Source organism: Candoia aspera, chromosome 1 (genome assembly GCF_035149785.1).
Source record: "Candoia aspera isolate rCanAsp1 chromosome 1, rCanAsp1.hap2, whole genome shotgun sequence".
Classification (NCBI taxonomy): domain Eukaryota; kingdom Metazoa; phylum Chordata; class Lepidosauria; order Squamata; family Boidae; genus Candoia; species Candoia aspera.
The window spans coordinates 135,593,170-135,618,579 of record NC_086153.1 but is presented as its reverse complement, the minus strand read 5'-3'; the positions used below and the strand labels follow the sequence as shown (position 1 = coordinate 135,618,579).

The 25,410-nt window shown below is 35.3% G+C and overlaps 1 protein-coding gene across 1 annotated transcript in view; it reads left to right on the top strand.

The window, feature by feature from the left end:
* Window positions 1–25,410, top strand: part of MYT1L (myelin transcription factor 1 like) — a 327,281-nt gene that overhangs the window by 257,624 nt on the left and 44,247 nt on the right. The window contains exons 7-12 of the mRNA XM_063314010.1: window positions 2,367–3,341; window positions 9,029–9,163; window positions 12,544–12,634; window positions 15,595–15,702; window positions 19,906–20,117; window positions 24,539–24,786. Coding sequence (XP_063170080.1) covers window positions 2,367–3,341; window positions 9,029–9,163; window positions 12,544–12,634; window positions 15,595–15,702; window positions 19,906–20,117; window positions 24,539–24,786 — 1,769 coding nt within the window. The remainder of the gene's footprint in view (window positions 1–2,366; window positions 3,342–9,028; window positions 9,164–12,543; window positions 12,635–15,594; window positions 15,703–19,905; window positions 20,118–24,538; window positions 24,787–25,410) is intronic.

Here is a 25,410-nt window from a genome sequence, read left to right as displayed (position 1 = left end):
ATCTTTAATGCCACTGGTTGGGTGGCAGTAAGAATTATCTGGAGAGCCACATGTTGCTTAGCCCATATCAGGCTTGCTTTTACTTGCGCAAGTACAATAGCCTAATTCCATGGTCACCATCATACAGAGGTGACAGCGTTCACTCATCTTTAAAAAGGAGGGGGAAAAAGAAGAAAATATTCCCAGAATTGTCAAAGGTAATGATGCTGTACAATACCGAGAGCTAGATGTAAGCTGCAGCTTGAAATCAGTTTCTATGAATTGTTTGGCTTCTTGGACTATGTAACTATAATTTTATACTAACTCACACCCTTGTAATTGTTTCTGAAGTTTTTGTAACTCCATTCAACCTCTAGTATAGTAGTGAGAGGAGATGTTCTGAATTGGCATTGCTTTTCATATTTTTTATTCTGGTAAATAGTGTTTCATATATTTAATTTTTCTTAACAAAGTATACATGTGCTGAGTATTTGATGTACATGTTGAATATTCTTGACATACTCCTCCCCAAGCCACAAATACATCCACTTTACTATTGTTTTAAAAAGTGTTTCTATCCTATTCTTTGGTGAGTTGAAGTGATTTTTTTCCCCATGCATATAAAAAAACAAATATATTGCAGTGTGAAGGTTTTGTTTTTGTTTTCCCCCCATATTCCCCCTCTCTTATCCCATTCTCTCATTTTCAGGCCCAATAACAACTTCAAGATATTTTAAACTGTTAAATTTGTATTTAATCTCCTGCAAAATAATATGTATTGATATTGCTAACTAGCTCTTCTACTGGTCTTAATCAGTGTAGTTCTATTGGTTTCTTGATTTACAGCAGCTAAGAATTCAGTTAAGGCATTAATATTATAGTGATGAATATCTTATTAAAATGTGAGAAGAGGAATTCGTCCCCAAATTTAATAGATAAAAAATTAACATGTATCAAGTGTCACCTCTTTTGTTAAAAGAGGTTTAACAAAAGTGAGAGGACTTTTGAGTCAGCTTTATCATATCTGGATTACAATAATCCATGTGGTACAGAAAACTCTACCTCTGTGCTGTCGTCTACGGGGCATCTGGATTTTGTACCCCAGATACAGCATGCTATTTTGGGACATGTACTCTGTCTCATACATTGGACTCTCTTTGGGAACTTGGTTAATGAGGCTCAGCCACTCAGTATCAGGATTACAATAAATGTATGCACTTTGGGAATGCTGGAGAGAGAGGGTAGAGCTACTTCCTGCCACACAGGAAGAGTGTGTTAAGAATTAAGAATCAAGCCTGTATACCCCATCCTGAATTTTTTTTTTTATTGTCATAGAGTATGATGCAATGGCGAGGAATGTCTTTACGTAGATCCAAATGGTTCTATATTTAATGGAGTGTGTGTGTATGTGCGTGCGTGTGTGTTTATACTGTAATATCAATTACGGTGAGCTTAAAAATATTTGAGAAAAGTACATTTTATCACAAATACTTTTAATGGTCCTAAGATCATGATAGAATAAATCTCCTTTATGGACTCATTATGCAAAATATCACATGACGATGAAGCAAATGCTACTATTGGGAAAGGCAGTGCTTTTTTTCATGATTCCACATGTACTTGTTTTATTTACCTATAAAGTTTAAACTATTGCTTATAATATATGTGCATGTTTTCACACATTTGTATTGTAAATTTAAATATTGATATATGCAGTGAACTGCAAGATCCAATTTTTAATTGTTTAAACACCTGTCAACTACATTTTTTCACCCATTACCTCCAGGAAAATGTTATTGTTTTGCATAGAATAGATTGGGACCAGATTTAGTACTAGAACAATTAATTTCAATGGCTCTGTCCTAAATATGTCTAAAATCTGGATCTAATCCAACAGAATTAGTGTTTATGGTGTAGGATTTTTTTAAAAAAAAAAATCCATTGTGTTAATTTCTGTTCCATCTGTTGTGTTAAACAAAATAGGATTTGGCCATTGAAACAACCATTATAAGTAAAATGATACAAATAATGTATTTATATTAAAGCTGTAAATAAGAGAGGAAATGTATCTAACAGTTTACAAATTATTGTAGATTATAATGGTAAATAATTTGTAAGAAATATACATGCTATGACTAATACTAATACTACACTGACAGAGCAGATCTAGTCAATGATTAAAAAAGCAAACACTTGAAAATAGTCAATTTTCTTAATTCTAGTTTAAAGTAATACTGATTTTTGTAACACTTGTAACTATATGTGCTAAAAAGTAATTGACAATGTGTGATCGGTTCCTAGTATTGCAGAAACAGTTCCAATTCTAGCCATTTTTTCCTTTCCTTTCTTTTTCCATTTCTTTTATCTTTTCTTTTTCTTCTGTGCAGAAGACCATCAAATGAATTGTCACAATACTCGAATGCAAGATACAGAAAAAGACGATAACAATAATGATGAATATGATAATTACGATGAACTGGTAGCCAAGTCATTGTTAAATCTTGGCAAAATTGCAGAGGATGCAGCATATAGAGCCAGGACAGAATCAGAAATGAATAGCAATACATCTAATAGCTTGGAAGATGATAGTGACAAAAATGAAAATGTTGGCCGTAAGAATGAGCTGAGTTTAGATTTAGACAGTGACGTTGTTAGGGAAACTGTGGACTCACTGAAATTGTTAGCACAAGGACATGGTGTTGTGCTTTCAGAAAACGTTAATGACAGAAATTATGCAGACAACATGTCTCAGCAAGAAAATAGGAATATGAACTATGGGATGCTGGGGAAGCCTGCAAACAATGGGCTTCCTGAAAAAATGGTGGAAGAGAGTGATGAGGAGGTATGTCTCAGCAGCTTGGAATGTTTGAGGAACCAATGTTTTGATTTGGCCCGGAAACTCAGTGAGACAAACCCACAGGAAAGAAATCAACAGCAAAACATGAATTCTCGTCAACATGTCCGGCAAGAAGAAGATTTTCAAGGAAGGACACCTGATAGGAATTATTCTGATATGATGAACTTAATGAGGCTTGAAGAACAGTTGAGCCCCAGATCTAGAACTTTTTCTAGTTGTGCAAAAGAGGATGGATGTCATGAAAGAGATGATGACACCACCTCTATTACCTCAGATAGATCTGAAGAGGTGTTTGATATGACAAAAGGAAACTTAACACTGCTTGAGAAAGCTATTGCTTTAGAAACGGAAAGAGCAAAAGCCATGCGGGAAAAAATGGCAATGGAAGCTGGACGGAGGGATAATATGAGATCCTATGAAGAACAGTCTCCAAGGCAGCTTTCTGGAGATGACAGGAAGTCTAAATCCAGTGATGGCCATGTCAAAAAGCCATATTATGGTAAAGGTAATATTTCTATCTAAAGTATGTTGTCTTATGATAAAATATGGGTAAATCTTAATGTGCATATGATGGTGTTTTTTAAATTAAAAAAATCTTTATAAAATCATCTAAACTAATATTATTTTTGTTTCTGTAAAAAATACCATTTAAAGAGGGAAAAAAGAAAACAAAAGTTACTGAAAAAGGAGGCAAAGATTATCCTGAAATGCAGACCATATCAGTTATCCCATGAGAACAAAGAGGCATGAGGAAATACCTTGCATGAATTCACTTACATTTTGAGGCTGGGTACAGGACAATCAAATCAGTCAGCTGGAAAATTCAAGTATTCATAGACTTGACTATGGGGGACATCCTGATTTATAAAATTATCACCAAATGGTGGTTATTGATTAACATTCCCCTGCATAAAATATGGGATTTCTTGATAGAAATTGAACTGTATTGGAATGACTGATAACATAAGATAGCAGGAATGGCTGCACATTAATTATCTTAAATAGTAAGGTAATGAAAACCATTTACCATGCAAGGCATGCTATCTCCTGATCTGAGATCAATAGCAATTTCTTATGTGCATTCCACTTCACTAGTTTCATGCCTTCATGGAAATAGTTAAATTACTAACTTTAGAAATAATTATGACACAACATGCAAGAAAAAGTCCAAGCGTAATTACTGTAAAGATTTTTATTCACTGTTCTATAGCATATAAATGTAAACATTTTTTTCTGAGTCCACATTCTTACAAAGTGTTTAATATCCCCAAGAGCCGCAGAATACTTTTGATTTCCATTAACTTTAATAAAAATGGAAGAAACTACATTATTAGATGGATGTGTGATCAATACAGGTAGATATAGATGATGTTATACTGCTGATGATATCACAATATTAAATTGTTATGTTAGGTTTTTATATTATGAATAACAGAACTGTAAAGTCAGTTATGAGATTAAAACATTTTATAAAATTCTACCCAGATTTTTCTTCCTTAAGCAAAGTTTGTAAGAAAAAAAAAATAGGATCCAAAACTCTATTATAAGTTACACAGAGTTTGAACCAATTCAGATTGTACATTTTCTGTACGTGCAATCACTCTTAGGCACACACCTGCATGAATAAACACAATATACTAACAGTGACACTGTGAATAAAGACAGCTGCAACTTTTATGTTTGAAAAAAATATTCATGAGAATTACCTCAGTTATGGGAACTGCTGCTAGTCTGGTTCATACATATATTTGTCTTTGCAAATTCAGAAGGTTACCAGAAATGTTCCCTTTAAGAAACAATAAAATCAACACATGCAATAAACCTTAATGCACATTTAGTATTTGAAATAGTGGGAAAGTAAATTTCCTTAAATACTACATTTGGATAAAATATGGCTTAGTTGAATTATATATTTTTATGTAAAGTTTAAGTTTTATAAGCATTTTAATATGAATTTTATATACATTTTTTTTTAAAAAATCATCTTAGCTGGACTCAAAATAGCCCTGCCAATTTTAAAAAATAATTGCTAAATAAAGATGAGTACTGTATTTAACAGACATCAAATGCAGTACCTTGATGTGAAATGGGAACTTTAACCAAATTTAACATCATATTTGATGGAAAGGATACAGCTACTTTAATAAGTTGCAGAGAAGTACTGTCAAGCACTTTTTTGGCTTTTGAACCTGAAATATTGCATAACCCTATAGCATTCCCTTTTTTCCTGCTAGATTTAAAAATAATATATGAAAGTTATATCCTAATGTCAAACACCATCAAGTATGTATAAACCCCCAAATATGACATCAAAAGCCCTTGGATAACATGCTGATAGGAATTTCAGCAAACACATTTACACTTCAATCTAGAAAACCTGAAGCATCAAAAGGAATGCACAGTAATTCTGTTATATTCCTAAGCTCAGCTCTAATGGGTTCCTAAAATCAATGAGAAAAGGTATCCTTTTTCTGTTTATATGCTCATTCCATGTTAGAAAGCTTCTGCACATCTATTTGTCCTTCATCTCATCCCTACAGATTTATATCAGCTCTGTTATACAGTAGCAATGACTAGGCAAACATATCAGGAGGTGGGAGAGAGCCCTCTTTCCTTCCATCTGGTTTACTGATCAGAAAAATCACTATTAAATTATTATTATTATCTTCAAAATAAGCAAGGTATTTCCCTTATTCAAGGTTGGGACAGAAAAATGCATTAGAAGTAAAGTTCCATATAATCCATATAAAAACAGTTCTATCCTTCATTTGTGGTTGGCTTATTAAATTCATTTTCACTATTGTTCAAATAAGTGGCTATGAGTATGAGTAGGATCTGAATTTAAAATATCTGATTCTGGGTGTTTCAGTCACTAACTAGTAATATGTCAATAGTATTCATGGATGTTTGTGCATTTATTCCCAGTATTACCTTATTAATTTGGATTGTCCAAAGATATGCATTATTTATAATATGCTTCTTGTTAAATATATCTTTCTTGTTGCAGCTGAATATTGTTACATGAAATAGCATGACCACAATATAATATTAATATTGCCTGGATTTATTTATTAATTTATTTTTGGACAGTAATATGTCTCAAAGTGTTATTTGCAAGACTTATATAAAACTTTTTGTATACAAAAGCCAGATATAGCTCCCAAGGAGTAAACATGGAGATATATATCAGGGACAAATAGGTTCTACTCCCAACTTCAACATGTGATTGAACCACATTAACTTGTGGTTAATGACCAGCCTCAGCTTATTGTAGGCACAGTCACCATTAAAAGCCACTAGAGTGTTTGTTCATTTGCTGAGTCTAAGGGACATAATTATTCTCAGGTGTATTATTCATATTACATAGTCCAAGTAGTACATACATATTTGGTCTTTTTGTAAGGAATTCCTGCTTTCCTAAAAATATTGCTAAAATATTTGTTTTAAAAGATCACAATTTGTCCTACACAATTTGTGATCAAAATAACATGCCTAGCCATGTATTATGAGCTTGCCAGTTCCTTGTTCACCTTCTTACTTTTTGCAGGTTTATTTATCTCCTAATAGTATGAATGAATATTTGACTAATATAACTGTATTTTGTTATAAGGTTTATGTCAGGCTTATTTTGGCTGACAAGTCATAATGCTGCAAAAATACATTTCCCAAGACACAAAGGCTCAGATAAGTAGATTTCTTTAGCAAAACTATGAAGTCATTGCAAAGGAATTCCAGTGACTGCTGTGTATCAAATGTGAGCTCTATTTATAACCAGCACTGTGCAAATTTCTTGCATCTTCTTCTTCTGTCCTCTCTATATAAAGGACTAGAAATGAATCTCTTTGGGGAGAGACAGAATTTCCATCTGTTCCTTGTTTTGGTAATGTCCTGATCTAGTATCAGGATGTTTACTTTGCATGAGAACTACCTGTCACGGAGCAGAAGCACAGAAACAGTGTATATAAAACTGCATGATGGCTGCTTGAATTTGTGTGTGCAGTAGGTCCCAGGTCATGGTTAGCCAGTAGGGGAGCAGAAACCATGGATAAAAATGAACCGTGGAGCTTAGAACATGACTTTATTTCACTTCTGTGAGTTCACAGTAAAATCATGCTCAACTGTAAAGCAAAGGTGATATGTCCTGGTATCTCTATACAGTACATTGGCTTTGTACTGTGTGTTAGTCTGCAATACAGGAACAATTAGAAATGATCCAATTGTGGAATATAATTTCTTGGTTTAATCTGTGTTTAAATATAAAAAGCCAATGCCTTAAATTTGTCAGAGCTCTAAGCTTTGGCAATCAATCAAATAAGGTTTGATTTGAATGGAGACTTAGGATATGTGAGACAATGGGGTTTTTTTTTAACTTTTAAATACACTAATGTTAATCTAGGGCAAATAAAAACATACAGCCAGAACCAAATATAGTGTGCTGGTAACATTTTTTTTCAGCTGCTGTAAGCAGAATAAATTTATGCAATAGTCGAAGTTGATTGACTTTTTAATTTACATGAATTTGAATCTTATGTGCCATATTGCATGTACTTTATCTGATAGGTGGCTATATATTAGTCGAAACATTTGAGTTTCTGTACAGAACTAAAATTCAGAATTTATTGCTTCTAAGTAGTTACCCTGAGATAATTTCCTTTATTGACTCTATGAAATATTTCAGAGGTTCATATGTTTGTCTAAAATCTGTGCACCTGAGAGTGGATTGATGCATAACATTTTAAGGTGTATAACATCTTTTGAAAATGTTAAGTGTGAATTTAACAAATGTGTAAATCATCAGGGAGATGGGATGATTGCATACGTACCACAATTTTGTGAAATGGTCCTGAAATAATAATCTTGTATTTCTACAATCTTTTATCAAAGAATGAAGATTTGATTTTCCTACCTTGTTAAGATTCTTGATTCTCTTTCAGTTGACTTCAGCCTCTGATTTGCATGGATATAATCACAGGACAAAAAAGGGGGTTGAAACACATATTTTTTGTAATTTGGATTGGGGGAGATTACTCCTTTTATCCATGCACAGCAGCACTTACTGTTCCCCACTAAAGTGCTTATCAGAGAAGAATAGAAGAATTCAGAATTCCTCTTTGAGTAGATTCAGAATCTCTTTTTTCCCCTTTCTATCACTCATTTTAAAATCCTGACATAACAATTCAAACCAAAGTTCATTTTCCAGAGATTTGAAAATGTCACAACTCTTATATCACTACTGAAGCTGACAGAGAGCAGGAGAATGGGAGCTGAGTGAGATGGGCCATTTCAAGGGATCTAGACTTATAATCATCATGACCCTTCTCCTCCCCCCCTCCAAATTTCACCTGTTGTTATTCTTCTGCTAAATTTTCTTGAATATGCATACAAATCAGAAATTGAATTTAACTTTTGGGATTTGTCTTCCCTTTGGATAAATGATTGTGTAAATGAAAAGATGAGCAGTATTTCAGTAAAAACAAAATACAAAGAATGAAATAATGACACTGGAATTGCATTTCAAATTCCAGAAAAATTTCTACAGTAATCCTGTTGCTTTCTTGGCAGGAACTGTTTCTCGAATTAAAAAAATCTTTCAGAGATTGTTATGAAAATGAAGTAACAAAAATTTTGTTTAAACATCATGAATATTCAAACATTATAAGTATGTGACTGTATTGGGCTAAATTAAAAGCAAATGTTAATTGTTTTAACCTCTATTAATTATTCATTGGAAAGAAACACACTTTTGTCTAAGTTCTAATATTCTATAACAATTTTTTGATAAATCAATAATTATCCTTTTAAGAATGCCACTACAAGAATAACTTGCAATCTTTTGGGGTCCACTATCATTGGATCTCCATATTTATCCCACTATAGATTTGTAAACATCAATACATGAGTGCTAAAATGAGGACAAAACAGAGCCTACACAAATGCTATACAGGGGTGGCTTTACTGGAAGAAAGTCGCCATCTAGTACCCTCCGTGTCTGGGGGTGGTTGTGATTATAGAAACTTCTGGTTCAGAAGAAGAAGCAGGAAATAAAAAATGTTTAAGCAGGGCCAGACGTGTTTTCTTCCAGTGTTCTTTAAGAACATTTTCCAAACAGTAACTGATTTCATTAACTGAACCTACATCCATTTGGAAATCTGAAAAACATCATTCACTTGACACGTTTGTTGTAAATTATAGATCCCTCAAGAACAGAAAAGAAAGAAAGCAAATGTCCAACCCCTGGGTGTGATGGAACTGGCCATGTAACGGGGCTATACCCCCATCACCGCAGTTTGTCAGGATGCCCACACAAAGATAGGGTCCCTCCAGAAAGTAAGTCCACATTGTTTCATGGAAACGGGGGATAAAACTCCACAGAAACTTTTCTAGCATGCCTTGAGAAGCTTTTTATTTTGATTGCTCTTTCATTCCTCCCATTTTTCTAGTATACTGTATGTCTCAGTTTAGCAATTTGTTTTATGTTACATTTACATATTTTCTTATTTCATCACTTTCACATCTTTACTAACTTTTATGCTTGGATGAAGATGTTTTAAAGCTGTATTCTTTGATCCTGAGAGTACTGTGATATCTCTAAGCAATTGCTTTTTTGCACATATAATTATTTTCCAACAAAACTGTATTACTTTTAATTCTGAGTAATTGTACCTACTCCTTGAATAGGATTTCTTTTGTCTAAATGAAGTGAATGTTCCTTTCAGTTTGAAAATGTACATCTGAATCCATTGAAATGTTTATATATTAAAAACTTGTGAGTAATTACTTAAAATATTTGACCTTTAAAAATTTGATGGATTTATAGTAATTCAACTTGTGATGTTAGTATAAACATGCTGTGGTTGTATAAAAGGGATAAAGGATGAAGAAATATGTTTTTAAATGTTTCATACATCTCTCAAGAAAGATAAACAAACCAACTTACTGTATGATTTTGAGTAGAACTAACATTAGTTTAAACCATTATAAAAATATCCTCTCCAGTCATTAAGAGATGATTGCTTTCTAAAATCTGGGTATTTATTATACCTGTAACAGTATAAAAGTTGATTAAAATAAATAAATAAAACAATGCATATTATAGGCCAAATAGGAATGCTAAAATAAATTGTTTCCCTATGGATACATTCCCATACTGCCATTGTATATGGGAATCCTACCATGTGATGTAGGTTTGTCACATGAATTTCACTCCTCCACAATCTACCATATTTTAGCCTAAGTAAACTTCTTTCATTCATGACATGATTGTGCAGGTGGTGGATAGGATTAATACTCCAAATAATTCATTCTCTCACTTTCAAGTGAGAAATTGAATTGTAATGCCTCCTGAGCAAAATGATTCTCAACAAATGTGCCAATAATGAATGAGTATATAAACATAAAGACACAGAAAGATGAGTGCAGGCTTCCACAACATTATGGAACTTAAAAGTGAGGAGTTAAATGGAGTTAAGTTTCTTTCTATAGAAGTCTTTCCTTTTTTTATAGAATAAAGCTCAGAGAAAGGAAAATCCCTTAAAAAAATACCATTTGTTAGCTGGTGTGTGAACTTAACCGATCAAAGGAATTCCATTTCCAGTTTAGCATGACCTATAATTTTTTCACACTCAAATGTTCACTCAGTTGCTCAGAGCACTTCATCTTTTTCTCCCTTGTAAATGATAAACGCAAAGCATTTAGGAAATGTTGCTGATCAAAGAAGAATATAGCTTTAAACAGTTTGCATGTTCAGTAGTGATAAAAGTGAAAAAGGTGAGATCATCTTTTTTTCTTCTTTTCTTTCTGTTTTTTCCCTGACTCCTGCAGTGCTGGGCTTGTAAAGCATGTTTCAAGAACAGCTTTGAATAGCAGGAATTCCAGAGTGAAGCTTTCACATCTTTAGTACACTGCTAGTGGTGTGGTGATGGTGATGAATTATGGTGGTTGTGACTATTCTTTAAATCAATATGTACAGGTTCTATTTCTGATGTCCTTGGCTTTCATGTAAGCATTGAACATGATTTCAAGATTGGTTGTTTTTTTGTTTGTTTGTTTTTTGTTTTTGAAATGTAGTATAATTTTGCATAAGTCATCATGTAATGGTGATATGAATTCAAAGCATTTTTCATGTTGCACACAAGCTGGCCACAGACTAATTTCGTCAAATATACTGAAAACAAACAAAACCCAGAATAATTTAGTACAGCCTCCTTGAAACAGTGCCTTCCAGATATGTTGCAACTGTAATTCCCAGTATTCCAAGCCAGCGTGATCAATTCTCGGAATTAAGGGTGGTTAGGGTTTCAATATAGCTGGAGGACATTTGTTTGCAAAAGGCTGGTTTACGTCGGCATCCGCTTCTAATCATGATATCATCAAAATAATGAAATGTGCATTGTGACATCATAATGCAAATCCTGTTCTTTTATACTTGCACCACAATGTTGCATGCAGGTGTATAAAGGGTAGAGTTTGTGTTGCAATGTCACATCACATTTTGTTACTTTCCCCCTTTAACAACCTCTCCCCCAATGGATGGCTTTGCTGGTTTCGCACTTAAAGCTTTCATTTCAATTAAATTATACTTGAGAGCCAGTTTGGTGTAGTGGTTAAGGACCTAGGCTAGAAACTGGGAGACTGTGAGTTCCAGTCCCACCTTCAGCACAAAGCCAGCTGGGTGACCTTGGGCCAGTCACTCTCTCTCTCAGCCCTAGGGAGCAGGCAAGGGCAAACCACTTCCAAAAAACCTTGCCAAGAAAACTGTAGGGACTAGTCCAGGCAGTCACAAGCAGTCAAGATTGACTCAAAGGCATCCCCTACCCACAAAAGAAAATTAGTCTTCCTTCATGAGTCGGACCATACATTTTTTGAGCCGTTCACTCTCTCGCAATCTTGAATCTTGAGAATTTGAGATCCAGGAAAATGGACAATAGAATTGCCCACCCCATCACCCAAGTGCAACCATTGCCCAGTATTTGTTTGACCATAGATAGTTACAACCCTGTTTGTATAATAAGCCAAACTTCCTGGCTCTGGTGTGCACAACTTGCCATCACTTCTCCAAAACGCTTTCTCACCCACATTCTTGTTCCTCGTGGTTCTCCTTTTTTGTTCCATTCCCATTAAGTAAACACAGCAGAAAATCATCGTTCTGACAGCCATGGGATTCCAACTGCCACTGAACTTTTAAGAAGCAATAGTTCTGCATACTAAGCCTGTGGTAGGCCTCAGAACCAAGGTCTCTCCTGCCCACTTCTGACTGCCCTGAGGTGACCTGGCTTACATGTTATGCTATATTGACTCCAGATACTGGATGCCTATTTCGTGTAGATAAATCAGTTCATTCTTGCGTATGTATGTCTTAAAATGGCTTCAACTGGCCACTGTGCTATCCAGTACTTTTGCTCAGTGCTTGTGTATGCAGTCTTTTGCTTAACTGTCATACCAGAGACACATTAACCGTTAGATTTCCTTCCCTCCATAACCCTGAATGTTTTAACATCATCCTGCGTTGATGAATACACTGCAACCCCTCTTTCCCTCCCCAGGCTTGATTGGCGCTACCTATCCCATGTCTGTTTTCAGAAATGCTGATCATTAATGAATCTTGCTTTGTACTAAAATAGCTTCCTATAAACTTGGACTTGAAATCTTTTTCTTCTTGTTGTTGTTTCCACACTCCGCTGTTTCCTTTCCTCCTTCTTCCTGTCAAGTTCTTGCCATGCATGAAAACGTTCTTAAGTGTCCTACACCGGGCTGCACAGGCCGGGGCCACGTAAATAGCAACAGGAATTCTCATCGAAGGTAAGATCCAGCTCCCTGAGCAGGCAGGTCTACCATTTCCGCACCTTTCACTGTCCCTGTGGGGTGGGGAGCATCAAAATGCTTTGGGGGCTTATCTTAAAAGGACCAGATGGATTGCTGTCTTATGCTTGATTGGGTTATGGGTTATAGTTTGAGGCACAGTTAATTCAGGACTAGGGCAAATTTCAAATCTGATTGTGTGCATTTGGCTTTTCCTCATGATGCTTTCCATACTATAGAGGGCAGGATCTAACCACGCTCTGGCACAATATATTGCATAATCTGTGATTAAGCCTCATCCGTGCTTCAATATTTCGCACACGTTTCATTTTTTTCTACAAAATTATGTTGCTGCAACAAATGCCCCTCCATTTCTTCATAGTTTATTAAAAAAAATATTGAAGTCACGATTCAACTTTTTTATGAATGTTGATCTCTTCTCTTCTGAAATCTTTTTGCTCTTGTTCCTGTTTTGCCTGCCTGTGAATTTCGCACACTAATTGATTATGCCGGCTTAGGGTCTCATGCTTTTTTCCCCCACCAAATGGATTAGGATTAGGGTTATTGGTTGATGGCTGACAATTACTTCTATGAAGTAATATACCCATGCTATAGTCACAAAAATTATATCACACTGGTCAATTATATCTGCAGTGGGCAAAGACTTTTTGGATATGAGATTTTAATACTAGTGGCAGGCAAAAAAGGAACAAGAGCTTATTTTCTAATGCCTGACTGAAACCTAAAACAAAGAATATAACTGAAGAAAGTAAAAGTTGGCATATATAATCAGAAGTAGAACAGAGTCTTTTTATATTTTGATACCTTGTCAATCACAGTTTTTATGGATTTCCAAAGAAAAATGCTTATAGAATAAGAAATAAAATAAAATAATATCATAAAGCAAGTGGTATAAAACACACAACTTTTTTTTTTTAATAGGCTGACAAATCCTACCCCCCAAAAGCAAACATTTAGGTAGAGTTTAGGTAAACCCATTCAGTTAATATGAAATCCTAAAACATTAACTTTAAAAAAAAGCTTATTTACCAAATATAAAACTGGTTGAAAAAGGGAAGCTATATAATACCATGAAAAAGTTCGCCCTGTGAATTACTATGGATATGATGGGGTGTCCTGACCATTTTAGCTGGAAGTACCTAGCAAACAATTCAAGCTGTAAATCCATCAGGCCATCATAGTTGGAATTACTGTATGAATTCAAGGAGGTCAAAATTCTCACCAGCAGCAAGGAGATGGTGTCATGCAAGGGTCAGTGTTTCAAGAAGGCTGCATGGCTAGGAACTAGACCTGAGATATATTCAGCTCTAATGGAGCATTATTCCACCGTCACAACTCCACAAATCGTCCTGATTTATTTGTACCAGTCTATTTCTGAGTAGACCTGGCTATGCCAGATTCTCTTTGGTGTACCCATGTTTTTCTCCACTTTTCTACTTTCTAGCAACAGCTTTCCCAATCACTGTGAGATTGGGGTTCTGATTCAAGCTCTGAATCAACTGAGCCTGAATCTGGTACTATGAAGCCTGATGCCTTTTCTACTGTTGTTTGGTCTGGCTTTTTGTATCTGGTTCCCTCAGTGCCTTATCATGGTCCTGCTTGTCATCTGCGGATGAGTCCTCAGGCAGAGTCATGACACCATGAAAATGTTTCAGGATTTAAAACTACAGTATGTCCTTTTCAGAAGTTTTGAAACTATAGGATTCTTAGAAGTCTGTATCTGAGATGATCAATGTGTTTGAGAAGATTAAGAAATGCTGGTTGGAATTATTTTTGTTTATTTCCTTTTGTCCTGGTGCTTACACAAAAAATACTTTAGGAATGAGTGATACCTGGTGATCACAGTGTTTTTGCTAAAAAGGAAGGAAGGAACACTTTGGTCCCACCGATCTAATTGGGCTAAGGGGAGCATACAAGGGAGTTGATGGGCTCAATGCAGTCCACACACTGCCCTTTTTGGACCCCTAGGCTATGCTTGGGCAATATTCTGTACTGTATTGTAGTTTCCCTAAAACTCTTTGGATTTATGATCCTCAACATACACCAGGAGTTGATTTAATTTGATTTGACTCTGAAAATTTTTTTGATAGTTGTGTAGTGGTTTGTGTTCTAGTTTAACTTTCCTTTTTTTTTCTTTATATTTCATTAAGTTTTCTATCTGCTGTGTCCTTATGGATTGATGCCCAGATTCTCCCAAGAGAATTTCTATCAATTTCAACAGCAAGTGTATTTTTATTTCCTTCTTTTTCTACACTTTTTCCCTGAATTATAATCAGCACAAGTTTATTTAAAGATCTGTCCTAACTAGTTTCACTAACAGTAAACCTTGCTGAATTCAATGATGCTCACTTTCAGATAAGCAAGGATTACAGCCTTATTCTTCTCTGTTTTTTACTAGCAACAATAGCAGCAGCAGTAGACAATACTGTTGGCAGATACTATGTAGGAAATTCTGCCAACAGTATTGCATATTTAAGTTTGTATTCAGTTTGCCTGGCAGCAATGTTCTCCTGAACATTTACAAGAACACTGAACTAAAGCATAATTTGTGGCTTATCAAGTTGAATACAGCTCACCAGCTTCATAGTGGCTAATCATCAGCTCATTAAGCTTTGTTTTTGTAAAAACAGTGGGAGGGCAAAAACAATGATAATTAAGCACCTGGACTGTCACAATATGTAGCTGGGAGATTCTATCTGACTTGGTAGGTCACAAGATCAGTAGAATTAGTCATGTATAGTGGAACAAGAGTTAATCTTTTATGTCAACCCTGTGATTTTAAAGGCAGACTTTTGCATTCTAGAGGATGAATGCTGGGCATCAAGACATAGCTCTTACCCCCCCACCCATTCGGCCAGCTTCTCCCTTATGTTTACAAAAAAAAACCTCTGTGAAGCTATTCTGGATGGGACAATTACATTTTCTTTCTGTAATTGCAGCCTCTCCGGATGTCCTATTGCTGCAGCAGAGAAACTGGCTAAAGCTCAAGAGAAGCATCAGAGCTGTGATGCATCCAAATCAAACCAGGCATCAGATCGTGTCTTGAGGTATACAGAGTTGCTCTAACACTTAATAGTGTGTTCAAGATTAATTGAATAAGAAGTTAATCTTAGCACTAAAAAATATATCACCCTTGAATCAGTGTTTAGAATTAGGGCTTCTGGATCCTGTTTTCAGCCTTTATATGCCTACCAATATACCCTGGGGGTGGGTGGGTAATGTTTCTCTTTTTTTTGGCAAATATCAATAAAGCTGAAAAGCTCATTTTTGTCTTAGGCATTGTTTGGTGTAAAGCTGCCTGCTGGAGTTCTGAATCTATGAACAGTGTGAAAAAAGTTGATATCTTTGGGAAATAAACTAATATTTACCGGTAAGTCTTGTTTTTTCCAGCAGGCGTTTACTAGTAAATATCAGTTTAAATGAAAACCAGAAGCCCTACTTTCAACATTTAGTTTGCAAGTTTAAAATTATAATTCAAAAATGTATCCTTTGTAGGCTTAAAAGACTTTATAAGAAGAGTGGCTGGCTTTATAATTTGATAAGAAGTTTTGGCTGGCTTTGTATCTTCCCCCCCTAAAAAGAAGAATGCTGATGTACACATTTATATGGTTTACACTTTTATTGCTGCCAATAATTCATGAACCATCTCATTCCTCAGGAATATAGGCTACAATGTTTGTCCGGTGCAGAATCTTAGGCGTTTGCTTGATGCAGGCAAGAAAGGTATGATTATTCCTGAGGAATTTGAGAGTCAGACTTGATAAAAAGGGACTAGTTGCTAAGGTTTACTCAGGGATAGCAGGGATTTCAACTGCGATCATATTCGTAGTTTGAGGGGAAAATAATACATTTGCTAAGATAAAGCAGCAGAATTTACCTGTTTTCCCCATACCCTTCTTCCCCAAGATTTCTGTTTTAAGGAAATAATTGATTATAGGAATTACTGATTATAGGATGTCTCAATTGGAAATTATAGATTTGGATTCCATTGATGTACCTCATAGTGAAATTTCTAATGTTATTGGGCCTTAAGAAAATAAGCTATTCAAGAGCTCTTTGTAATCAACATGTTCTGCGCGTCAGATCTGAAAACTCAGCAGTCTACTTGGGATGGATTCCTTTAATGAGCTGTTTAAGATCTCAGCAGCTCTTTCCACCCAAATAGCAGTACATCACTGTATATAGTGAAGTGGAATGTAGTGGAATATCACTTCATGTCATGATACTAAAAACTGTCTGGGAAAAATTGTTGTCTAGAGCTACTTTGAAGTGTTTTCAGGTGCCATGTCTAATAAGAACTCTTACTTATTGTCAGAAATACGTTCATAATAAATATCCAGAAATGTTTTGGATCTGAAGTTTTAGTTTTATGCTACCATTGCTATTAACTTTGGTCTGCAGCTGCAGAAATGCATGATGCTTACAGTTTTCTTTTCAAGTCTCCCCATTTTTCATAATTGGAAAATTTGAGCTTCAGAGTATAATTAATATACCCAACCATGTGGATATTACAAAGCAAGGATTTTATAATTTCATAAGTATTTTATGGCATACTTTGCAATGTAATGAGGGGGATAGAAGTAAAATTAGATTCATACATTCCATAATTTTAATATAGTTTTTCCCCATGCTGCCTGAAAAAAATTAAGATTGTTTTTCAGAGAGGTGACACATGTTTTTGCTTAGAAAACCACACCCCCACCAACACTGGCAGGGCAAGCTACTGTATACAAACAGGGAGCAAACCCCACACTCACTAACTCTGATAATGTTCCCCAGCTGGGTCATGAAATATCTGCACACAAACAACCAAGCTCAGAGAGCAGCAAGGACTCCACAGCTTTTGCTTATGCTCAGGAACATTGGGTGGTTTTTAGATGGGGGTTTTGTGTTCCGTATATTTTTCCACTTTCAGAAACAATTTTTGAATAGTCTTTTAACAAACAAAAATAGAATTATTTTCCACACTTTTTACTGCCAGGAGGAAAACTAAATAGCCTTATTATTGTGCTAAAACCATATTTTCTTTAACGAGGAGTCAAATGCCATGGAAAGGAAGCTTGTTAAAAGCAGCTTCTAAATGCAGATGCCTCAATTCAATGTTTTGACAATTTTGCTCTTGTCTATGAGATTGTCATGCCTTTCAGATCATGATAAGTGATCTGAGTTACATTGACACCTCAGATTTGACTTCTCCATTGCTTTTATCTTCTACAGCTTGTTGTTGTTGTTTATTCGTTTAGTTGCATCCGACTCTTCGTGACTTCACAAAGAGTTGGAAGCGACTAAACGAATAAACAACAACAACAAGCTGTAGAAGATAAAAGCAATGGAGAAGTCATATCTGAGGTGTCAATGTAACTCAGACTTCTACAGCTATTTAAGGTAAATATTTTGAAGTTTGCTCTGTACTATTTATATTTACTAAGCACAATTTGTTGCTCCTTCTTGAATTCAAACAGAGGAATTCATAAGCAGTCCATTCATTTATGTGCTGGACCTTCTGGTATAAAGGGAATTGAAAACAACCATAGTGCTTTATCTTTTACATTGTCTGATAAAGGAAAATGATAATGCTTTTGGCATCAGCCACTGCTACAAGATTGACTGTCTAGTGGTGGATTACTTATCATTTCCAATACAGATAGTGGTTCCTGGGGGAATCCCATGTTACACTATCAGAGGAATAGGCCACTTTAAAACGTGTGATTTTTGTTTTTATTTTTAAGAGGTAATGAAATGTGCAATCTAGAAGAAAACCAGAATTTCTTGCAGCCAAGGAGTAGGTTTAATTTATTACAGTTCATATTAATTGACAGAGCTTCACCTAGGCATGGCAATAAATCTCTCTTTATAAATGCAGACATGAACTTATGAGTTCAGCAGCAGAAGATTCACGAATGAGGCTAAGATAGATTAGTTGGTTTAATTGCAGGTCCAGAAGAAATTCTCATAATGACAAATATCAGCTACCATAGAATCCAGGAATCTAACTATATGTATGTCAGCTCCAGGGTTTCAATCTACATCTTTTTCTGCCATCCTTATATAGCAAGTGATTTTTTGCTGCTCATTTTTCAACCTTGGATGTTGATGAAACGTGCTTGGTGCTTGATAAGGGTCTTGTCTGGCCTCAGACATGTTATTTCTGGCCTTACCAGCTTCAGACCTCATGCCTATATATGTTCTAAAGGCTGAAAGGCTTTTGAGTAATTCAATGTCTCACACATGAAAGAAAATCAGAAGGTACAAATAATTATTGTACTTTGTTTATACATAAATATTTATCTAAATACTGAGATCATTTTTTCCCTTGAGGGCACAGTTTGAATTTATCTGACTGAATGTATACACTAATGTTGGATTGCCCTTAGAGATTGTTCAGATGTTATACATTTGCATCTCACTGTCCTATAAACTTGTGAAGCAAGGGGGTGAAATCTCTGACATTCCTCATCTTTTATCATAGTGTGTAAAAAAGGAGCAAGAATTATGAAGCTATCCCAAAGATCAGAAAAATTTGCAGTAATACCATTGGTATCTACAAAAAGAGGAAAGAAATAGCAGAAATCAGAAATTGTCAAATCTTAATGTCCTTTAAAAAAAAAAAGTCATAGTCATGTTCCAGTGTAGAACTGTTCTGATCTAAATGGTTCCTGGATAAGTGAGAAAAAATAGATATGGGATGTATAATGTCTCCCAGCAACTTGGGTTCTTATAGAGAACTGAAATGGGTGAAGCATAAAACAGTTTCAAGATCACCAATGGAATGTAGGTGTAGCACAGTTCAATCACTGAGCATTGGGAAGTTAGTGAATATACTTGCTATCAAATCATATATCTCCCACTGCCTACATTTTGGTTATTCTAGATTGAGATACCATTCTGGAGGTTAGCAATATGTCAAGATACTTGCTAAAATTTATGCTGTTTCCCATACAAAACATACATTTTAAAAAAAATTATATTGCATATGCTTAAAAATGCTTTTTTTAACAAGACTTTTCTCTGTTTCTGTGTTGTTAATCACATATGGTGTGATTGTAATTCATTTGCTCCCAGTTTTTGTTCATCAGAGAGATGTCCTGCTAAAATGTAGATTAATCACAAAGCAAAATATAAAACACTGCTACCATCTGAATGCAATAAATAACTTAACTGAAAAGTTATTATAATGAGTATAAATTGTATATTATGCTTCTAACAGGGCATGTCTTTCTTTTTTCTTTCTTTCTTTTTTTACTTTCTAGGCCCATGTGCTTTGTTAAGCAGTTGGAAATTCCTCAGTATGGCTACAGAAACAATGTTCCTACCACAACGCCCCGCTCCAACTTGGCCAAGGAACTAGAGAAATACTCTAAGACCACCTTTGAATATAACAGTTATGACAACCATGCATATGGCAAGAGAGCCATAGCACCTAAAGTACAATCCAGAGATATATCCCCCAAAGGATATGATGGTATGAGATGCATATTCTTAAGGCATTACAAAATACTTGTAGTTGTAAAGCTTTTTAATAACTGCACGTATTCATGGCCATATACAGTAATGCAGTGGAATTTTATTATTGAACTTGACTTCTAGGTGGAACTAATATAGATTCTGATATTTAAAAATATCAGAAACAGTAGAGTATCTTGGCCTTAACTGCAGGTTTACATAACTGGCTATCAGGTATGATATGTATCTTGTAAAGCAGCCAGAATAAGTACGTTTTTAAAAAGCTCATTAGCAGAACATCAAGAAGAATTCAAAAGATACGAATGATGGCCTTGCTGTAAACCTGTCCGTATATGTATATTCAAAACTTGTCTTATATAATATATAGGATACATATATATATATATATATATATATAGTGTGTGTGTGTGTGTGTGTATGTACTGTATAATTATATGCATATATATTTGTCTTTTTTTCAAACTATTGAATTGACAGAAGGATATATTTAAATATTAAGTCTCTGTGTTGCTATTACAGTGCTTAGTTTGCAACAGACTGATACTAGCACCATGGTGTATAGTGTAGACTCAAAGTTTATATGATTTAGACCCTTTTTTGTGATTACATAATACTCTAGTTATTTCATGAGAGTAATGTACTTTCTCCCTCCGGATGATAAACAGTAATGTGTTAAATATATTTATAAGATTTTTGTTGGATCCAGTGTTGTTTTCCTGTTAATAAAACAGACATAGCTAGCTGGTTTAATTTCCCATACTGCAGTTTCTTACAGGTTTGGGAAGTATGTAGGCGGATGCACGCCTCCTTTATTTTCCTTCCCTTGTATGTGTGGAAGTGTGCTCATATATTGCTGAATTTATCCTATTAAAATTTTGATAGGAGATCTAAAATACATTATATTTTAGTCTATCACCAGACTTTAAGGTTATCTGCCACTCCTCTTCTTGTGGAGTCCTTGGTGCTCTCTGAACTTGGTTGTTTGTTTGCAGACATTTCATTACTTGTCTGAGTAACATCATCTGTGCTAGTGAGTGTGGGGTTTGCTATTGAGCTATATATATTCTCTTCTATTGGACTCCTCTTCTTCCTTTGGGAAAAAAATGTATTTTCTATTGTGGTCTTTAAAGGTTATAAGTTATAAAGAAGTGTTCCTCTTAATAATTATCCCTTTCTCTCCCAATATTTACATTTTCCAAAATTATACTGACTTTCAAAATCATACTTTGAAATCATAATTAGGGACAAAACCAGGCCCTTAGAAGCTAATATATTTGAACACCTATTATGGATCTGAGTATTAAACTCAGTATTAAAGTACTAAACTCAGTATTAAACTCAGGCATGAAAGCCAGCTGGGTGACTTTGGGCCAGTCACTGTCTCGCAGCCCAACTCACCTCACAGGGTTGCTGTTGTGGGGAAAATGGGAGGAGGAAGGCGTACTCAGTATGTTCGCTGCCTTTATATTATTTATAAAAATAATAAAGGCAGGTTAGAAAATAAATAAAATAAATAAACCCAAATCAGTGCTGTGAATGAGTCCGCATTAAACAAACTGAGTCAGAATTTTGACACGTGAATCATTGGATATTTGAGCTTCTGTTTAATGTTGATACAAACTTTGTATCAAAGATCATCAAGAAAAGTGTAGTGCGGTGGATACTCACTTAATATATAAAATAGAGATTGACAAGTGGCTCTTTTCAAAGTAATAGCTATAACATAAAAACAAGTCAATAAAGACCTGATATTTAAAAGGAGATTGTTTGCTATATTAGCAATATGTTTGATGAGTTTGCTTATTTTGCACAGGTTAATAGAACACCTATTCCTTTTATATTTATATTTACTTATTTTTATGACTTTTTCACATTCAGGAACTATACTATATTACATATTAAGATCTTATGGAGTATGAATAAAATTGAGGTATGAATAATCTGATATTTTGCTGGTTATCAATATTAGGGTAAAAATCCTTACCCAAATATGCTGATGGGGTATGAGATGACAGTGACAGATTGGAAAAGAAATCTTGGAGTTATAGGGGTTAGCTCAGTGAAAAAAATTTTCCAGTATCCAGCTGCTATTAAAAAAGGAAAATTAAAGATGGAGACCATTATCTTTGCATTTCCTCATTATGATATCTTCTCTGGAATATGTCTCTTTACCAGTTTTTGAGGCAGTGGGTAGAACTGCACTTACAGTAGGCTCTGCAAGAGAAAGTTCTACAGAATAGGCATCTGGTTAACCATTGTGGAAACAGATTGCTAAACTAGATAGGACTTTGGCCTGATACAACCTGTGTTTGTATTATTTTACTTTCAGGAGAATGTTATCTGTGAGATAGCATAGAATCAGAGCCGGTCAGTATTTAATCTGGATGCAAGATATATTCAGTGCCATATTTAAGTTTAGTAAAAGCAACTTCACATTATTTTATTACTGTTCTTTTGGGTGACTCCCTAAATTGCATTTGCAGTCATTGTTTTTGTCAAGGTGATCTCCTTTTATACCTCAAGATTGTCCTCAATATTTTGTTGCAGGGGAAGATAAGAGTATTATCTTAGCATTTCCTAATTAAGACAATGTTCAATAACTCAGTTTGGACAAATACAGAAAGATCCCAAAATAATTGGTAGTGGAGAAATGCCCTTATCCTCCCCTGCAACAAAATATTGAGGTAAACTAAAAAGATTTTTTAGTTTGAATCAACACAGATGTCAGTTTCTTAGATGGCTGAATTCAAAAGCAAAAGGTTACTTTTCATGCCATGATATTTAAGAAACCTAGTCATCAAAATTTATTTTGAAAATTTGTATCCTAAACAAAGCAGTCAATCTACCATATAGCCACATATTAGGAAACAGACATAATTGCTGCTCTAGATCTATAGATTTTATGTAAGATCCCACCAAGCTCTACAATGAATAAGTCATGAATTTGAGATGGGCAACCATACTGAATGGATGAATGGATGAATAAAGTTTAAGAAAGGAAGTTTTCAACATTACCTAATGCAGAGATGGAAGCCTTCAGCTGTATCTCAAAATCTCTGAGAAGTCAAGCACTTTTGTAAATGTATTGACACTTACAAAGGGATGGTGCTTGAATCACATCGCTGCAATATCCATCTGCTGCAATTTTTGACCCATCCTGCAGACACCACTGATGGCACTTATCTAAGACTGCTTTCACATACGATGCTAAACTGGTTTTGATCCTTTTCACAGTGACCTTTCACTAAATCTTCACTCTTACCTTGGAGCCAACCCAATTTAATAAAAATTCCAAGTAAGCTTACATATAATGAAGTTGTGAAAACACCTGGAAGACTTTTCTAGCTATAATGTGCTAGATTAATTTGATTTGAAAAGATCATAAATAGGCTCTCCAGTGATTTTCTTTAAAGAATTAATAGCAGCTGCTTTGTAAATTTGTGGAGAGTGAAATTCATACTAGTAAAACAGCTCTGAGTTGGGAATAGGCATTAAGTTCTTTCTCCTGTGCTATTTTCTCAGCTCTCAATGAAGTTATTTGTCCCATGTACAAAACATAAGAATATTGTGATTTAACATTCAAATGCAAAATGCACTTCAGAGGTTAACAGCGTATTAGCTATTATTATTGCATGTAAGTCTGCCCATAGACCTTCTGACATGCTTTTTAAAAAAAACAAACAATCTTGGTCATGAGCAGAATTTCAGGCCTTTCAGAAAGAAGAGTCAGTCAAGGAGTGAGACGGATGAGGGAGGGCAACCAGATCCAGAGCTCCAGGTGCTACTGAAAAGTGGCATCTTTTTGCTTAGGCTGCAAAATCTCTTTGATGTGAGTTTCTTTGTATTGTGCCTCAGGAATATATTCTACATTGTTACTTTTGTGCAAGCTCTTTTAATGGGATTGGTAGGTAACCAACAAGCAACGTTAAAGTTGTCCGTCCTTTCCTTCCTCCTAATCAGCCAGGTCAATAATGTCAGAAGTTACTAACAGATTTCTTTCTTGCGCTTCTGGATAAGTTAGACTATACAACCAACAGTGGGATGGCCTAGAGGGAGAAGAAAGTCTGCTTCAGAATAAAATGCATTTATTTGTTTCCCTGTTTGTAACCTTTTTTTATCCCCTTCATTGCAAGAAATTCCAGAGTGCAAAAAATGAAGTAAACCCAAGTCCTCAGTGTCATTTCTTCCACTAAATCTGGTCTGTATGTCACAGGAGAATACTCTGCAGATTATTACTTTGCTTTTTTGACATTGCCTCTGGGTTTCTTGTGCCAAGAAGACACACACAGATCTTATAAAAACTTCATGGAAGACTGCAGCTCCTTCTGAATATAGCTCTCTGCAGATTTCACTGCATCTTCATGGCTGTCCATAGAGTCCTTTTGAGTCACTTCTTTTTTTTCTGTTTCCTTTCCACAGCTAAACGTTACTGTAAGAATTCCAGCCCCACCAGCAGCACAACAAGCAGTTATGCACCTAGCAGCAGCAGCAACATGAGCTGTGGAGGAGGCAGCAGCGCCAGCAGTACCTGCAGCAAGAGCAGCTTTGACTATACCCACGACATGGAAGCAGCGCACATGGCTGCTACGGCTATCCTGAATCTTTCCACTCGCTGCAGGGAGATGCCTCAGAACCTCTCCACAAAACCTCAGGATCTCTGTTCCAGGGTAATACATTTGCATATCTCTATATATCTCTGTGTGTTATACACAAAGGTCAATCATTCTGTGGTACACCAACACAGGAATCTTTGATGAATTCAGGAAAGCTTCCAATTATGGTTATTTTTCCCCCCCAAATAAGCATTAAGTCTATTTTTGCAGTTTTATTGTAACAGTCCAATAGTTAAATCTGAAATGATCCTATTCAGAGTAAGTAGCTTAAAAACAGGCAGCAAAAAATTCAAACAAAGGCTGCTGTATTATTATTATATTTATTATTATTATTAGCTATTTTCTGAATGGGTGAGATCTTCTGAGGATACAAAGATTATTCAAGCAGTCCTTCCTACAGTATCTGACTAAGTCTGTATCACATTTACTAGTGAGGGCAAGAGGGGTACTTTCAGACTTGCAAGATTCTGTTACTGTAACCTTACAATAAAGATAGAGTTAGTATTCATTGTTGTGCTTCTTGTCTGGTCTACCTCTAAGGGCTAACATATGATGTGTCCTTCATAGAAGTAATTCAGTGGGTGCTTATATTCACCAGTATCATAGCAGATGGCAGCACTAAGACGGCAGGGCTACGTCGATTCAGACTTGGTTAGTACTTGTATGAGAGACCTCAAG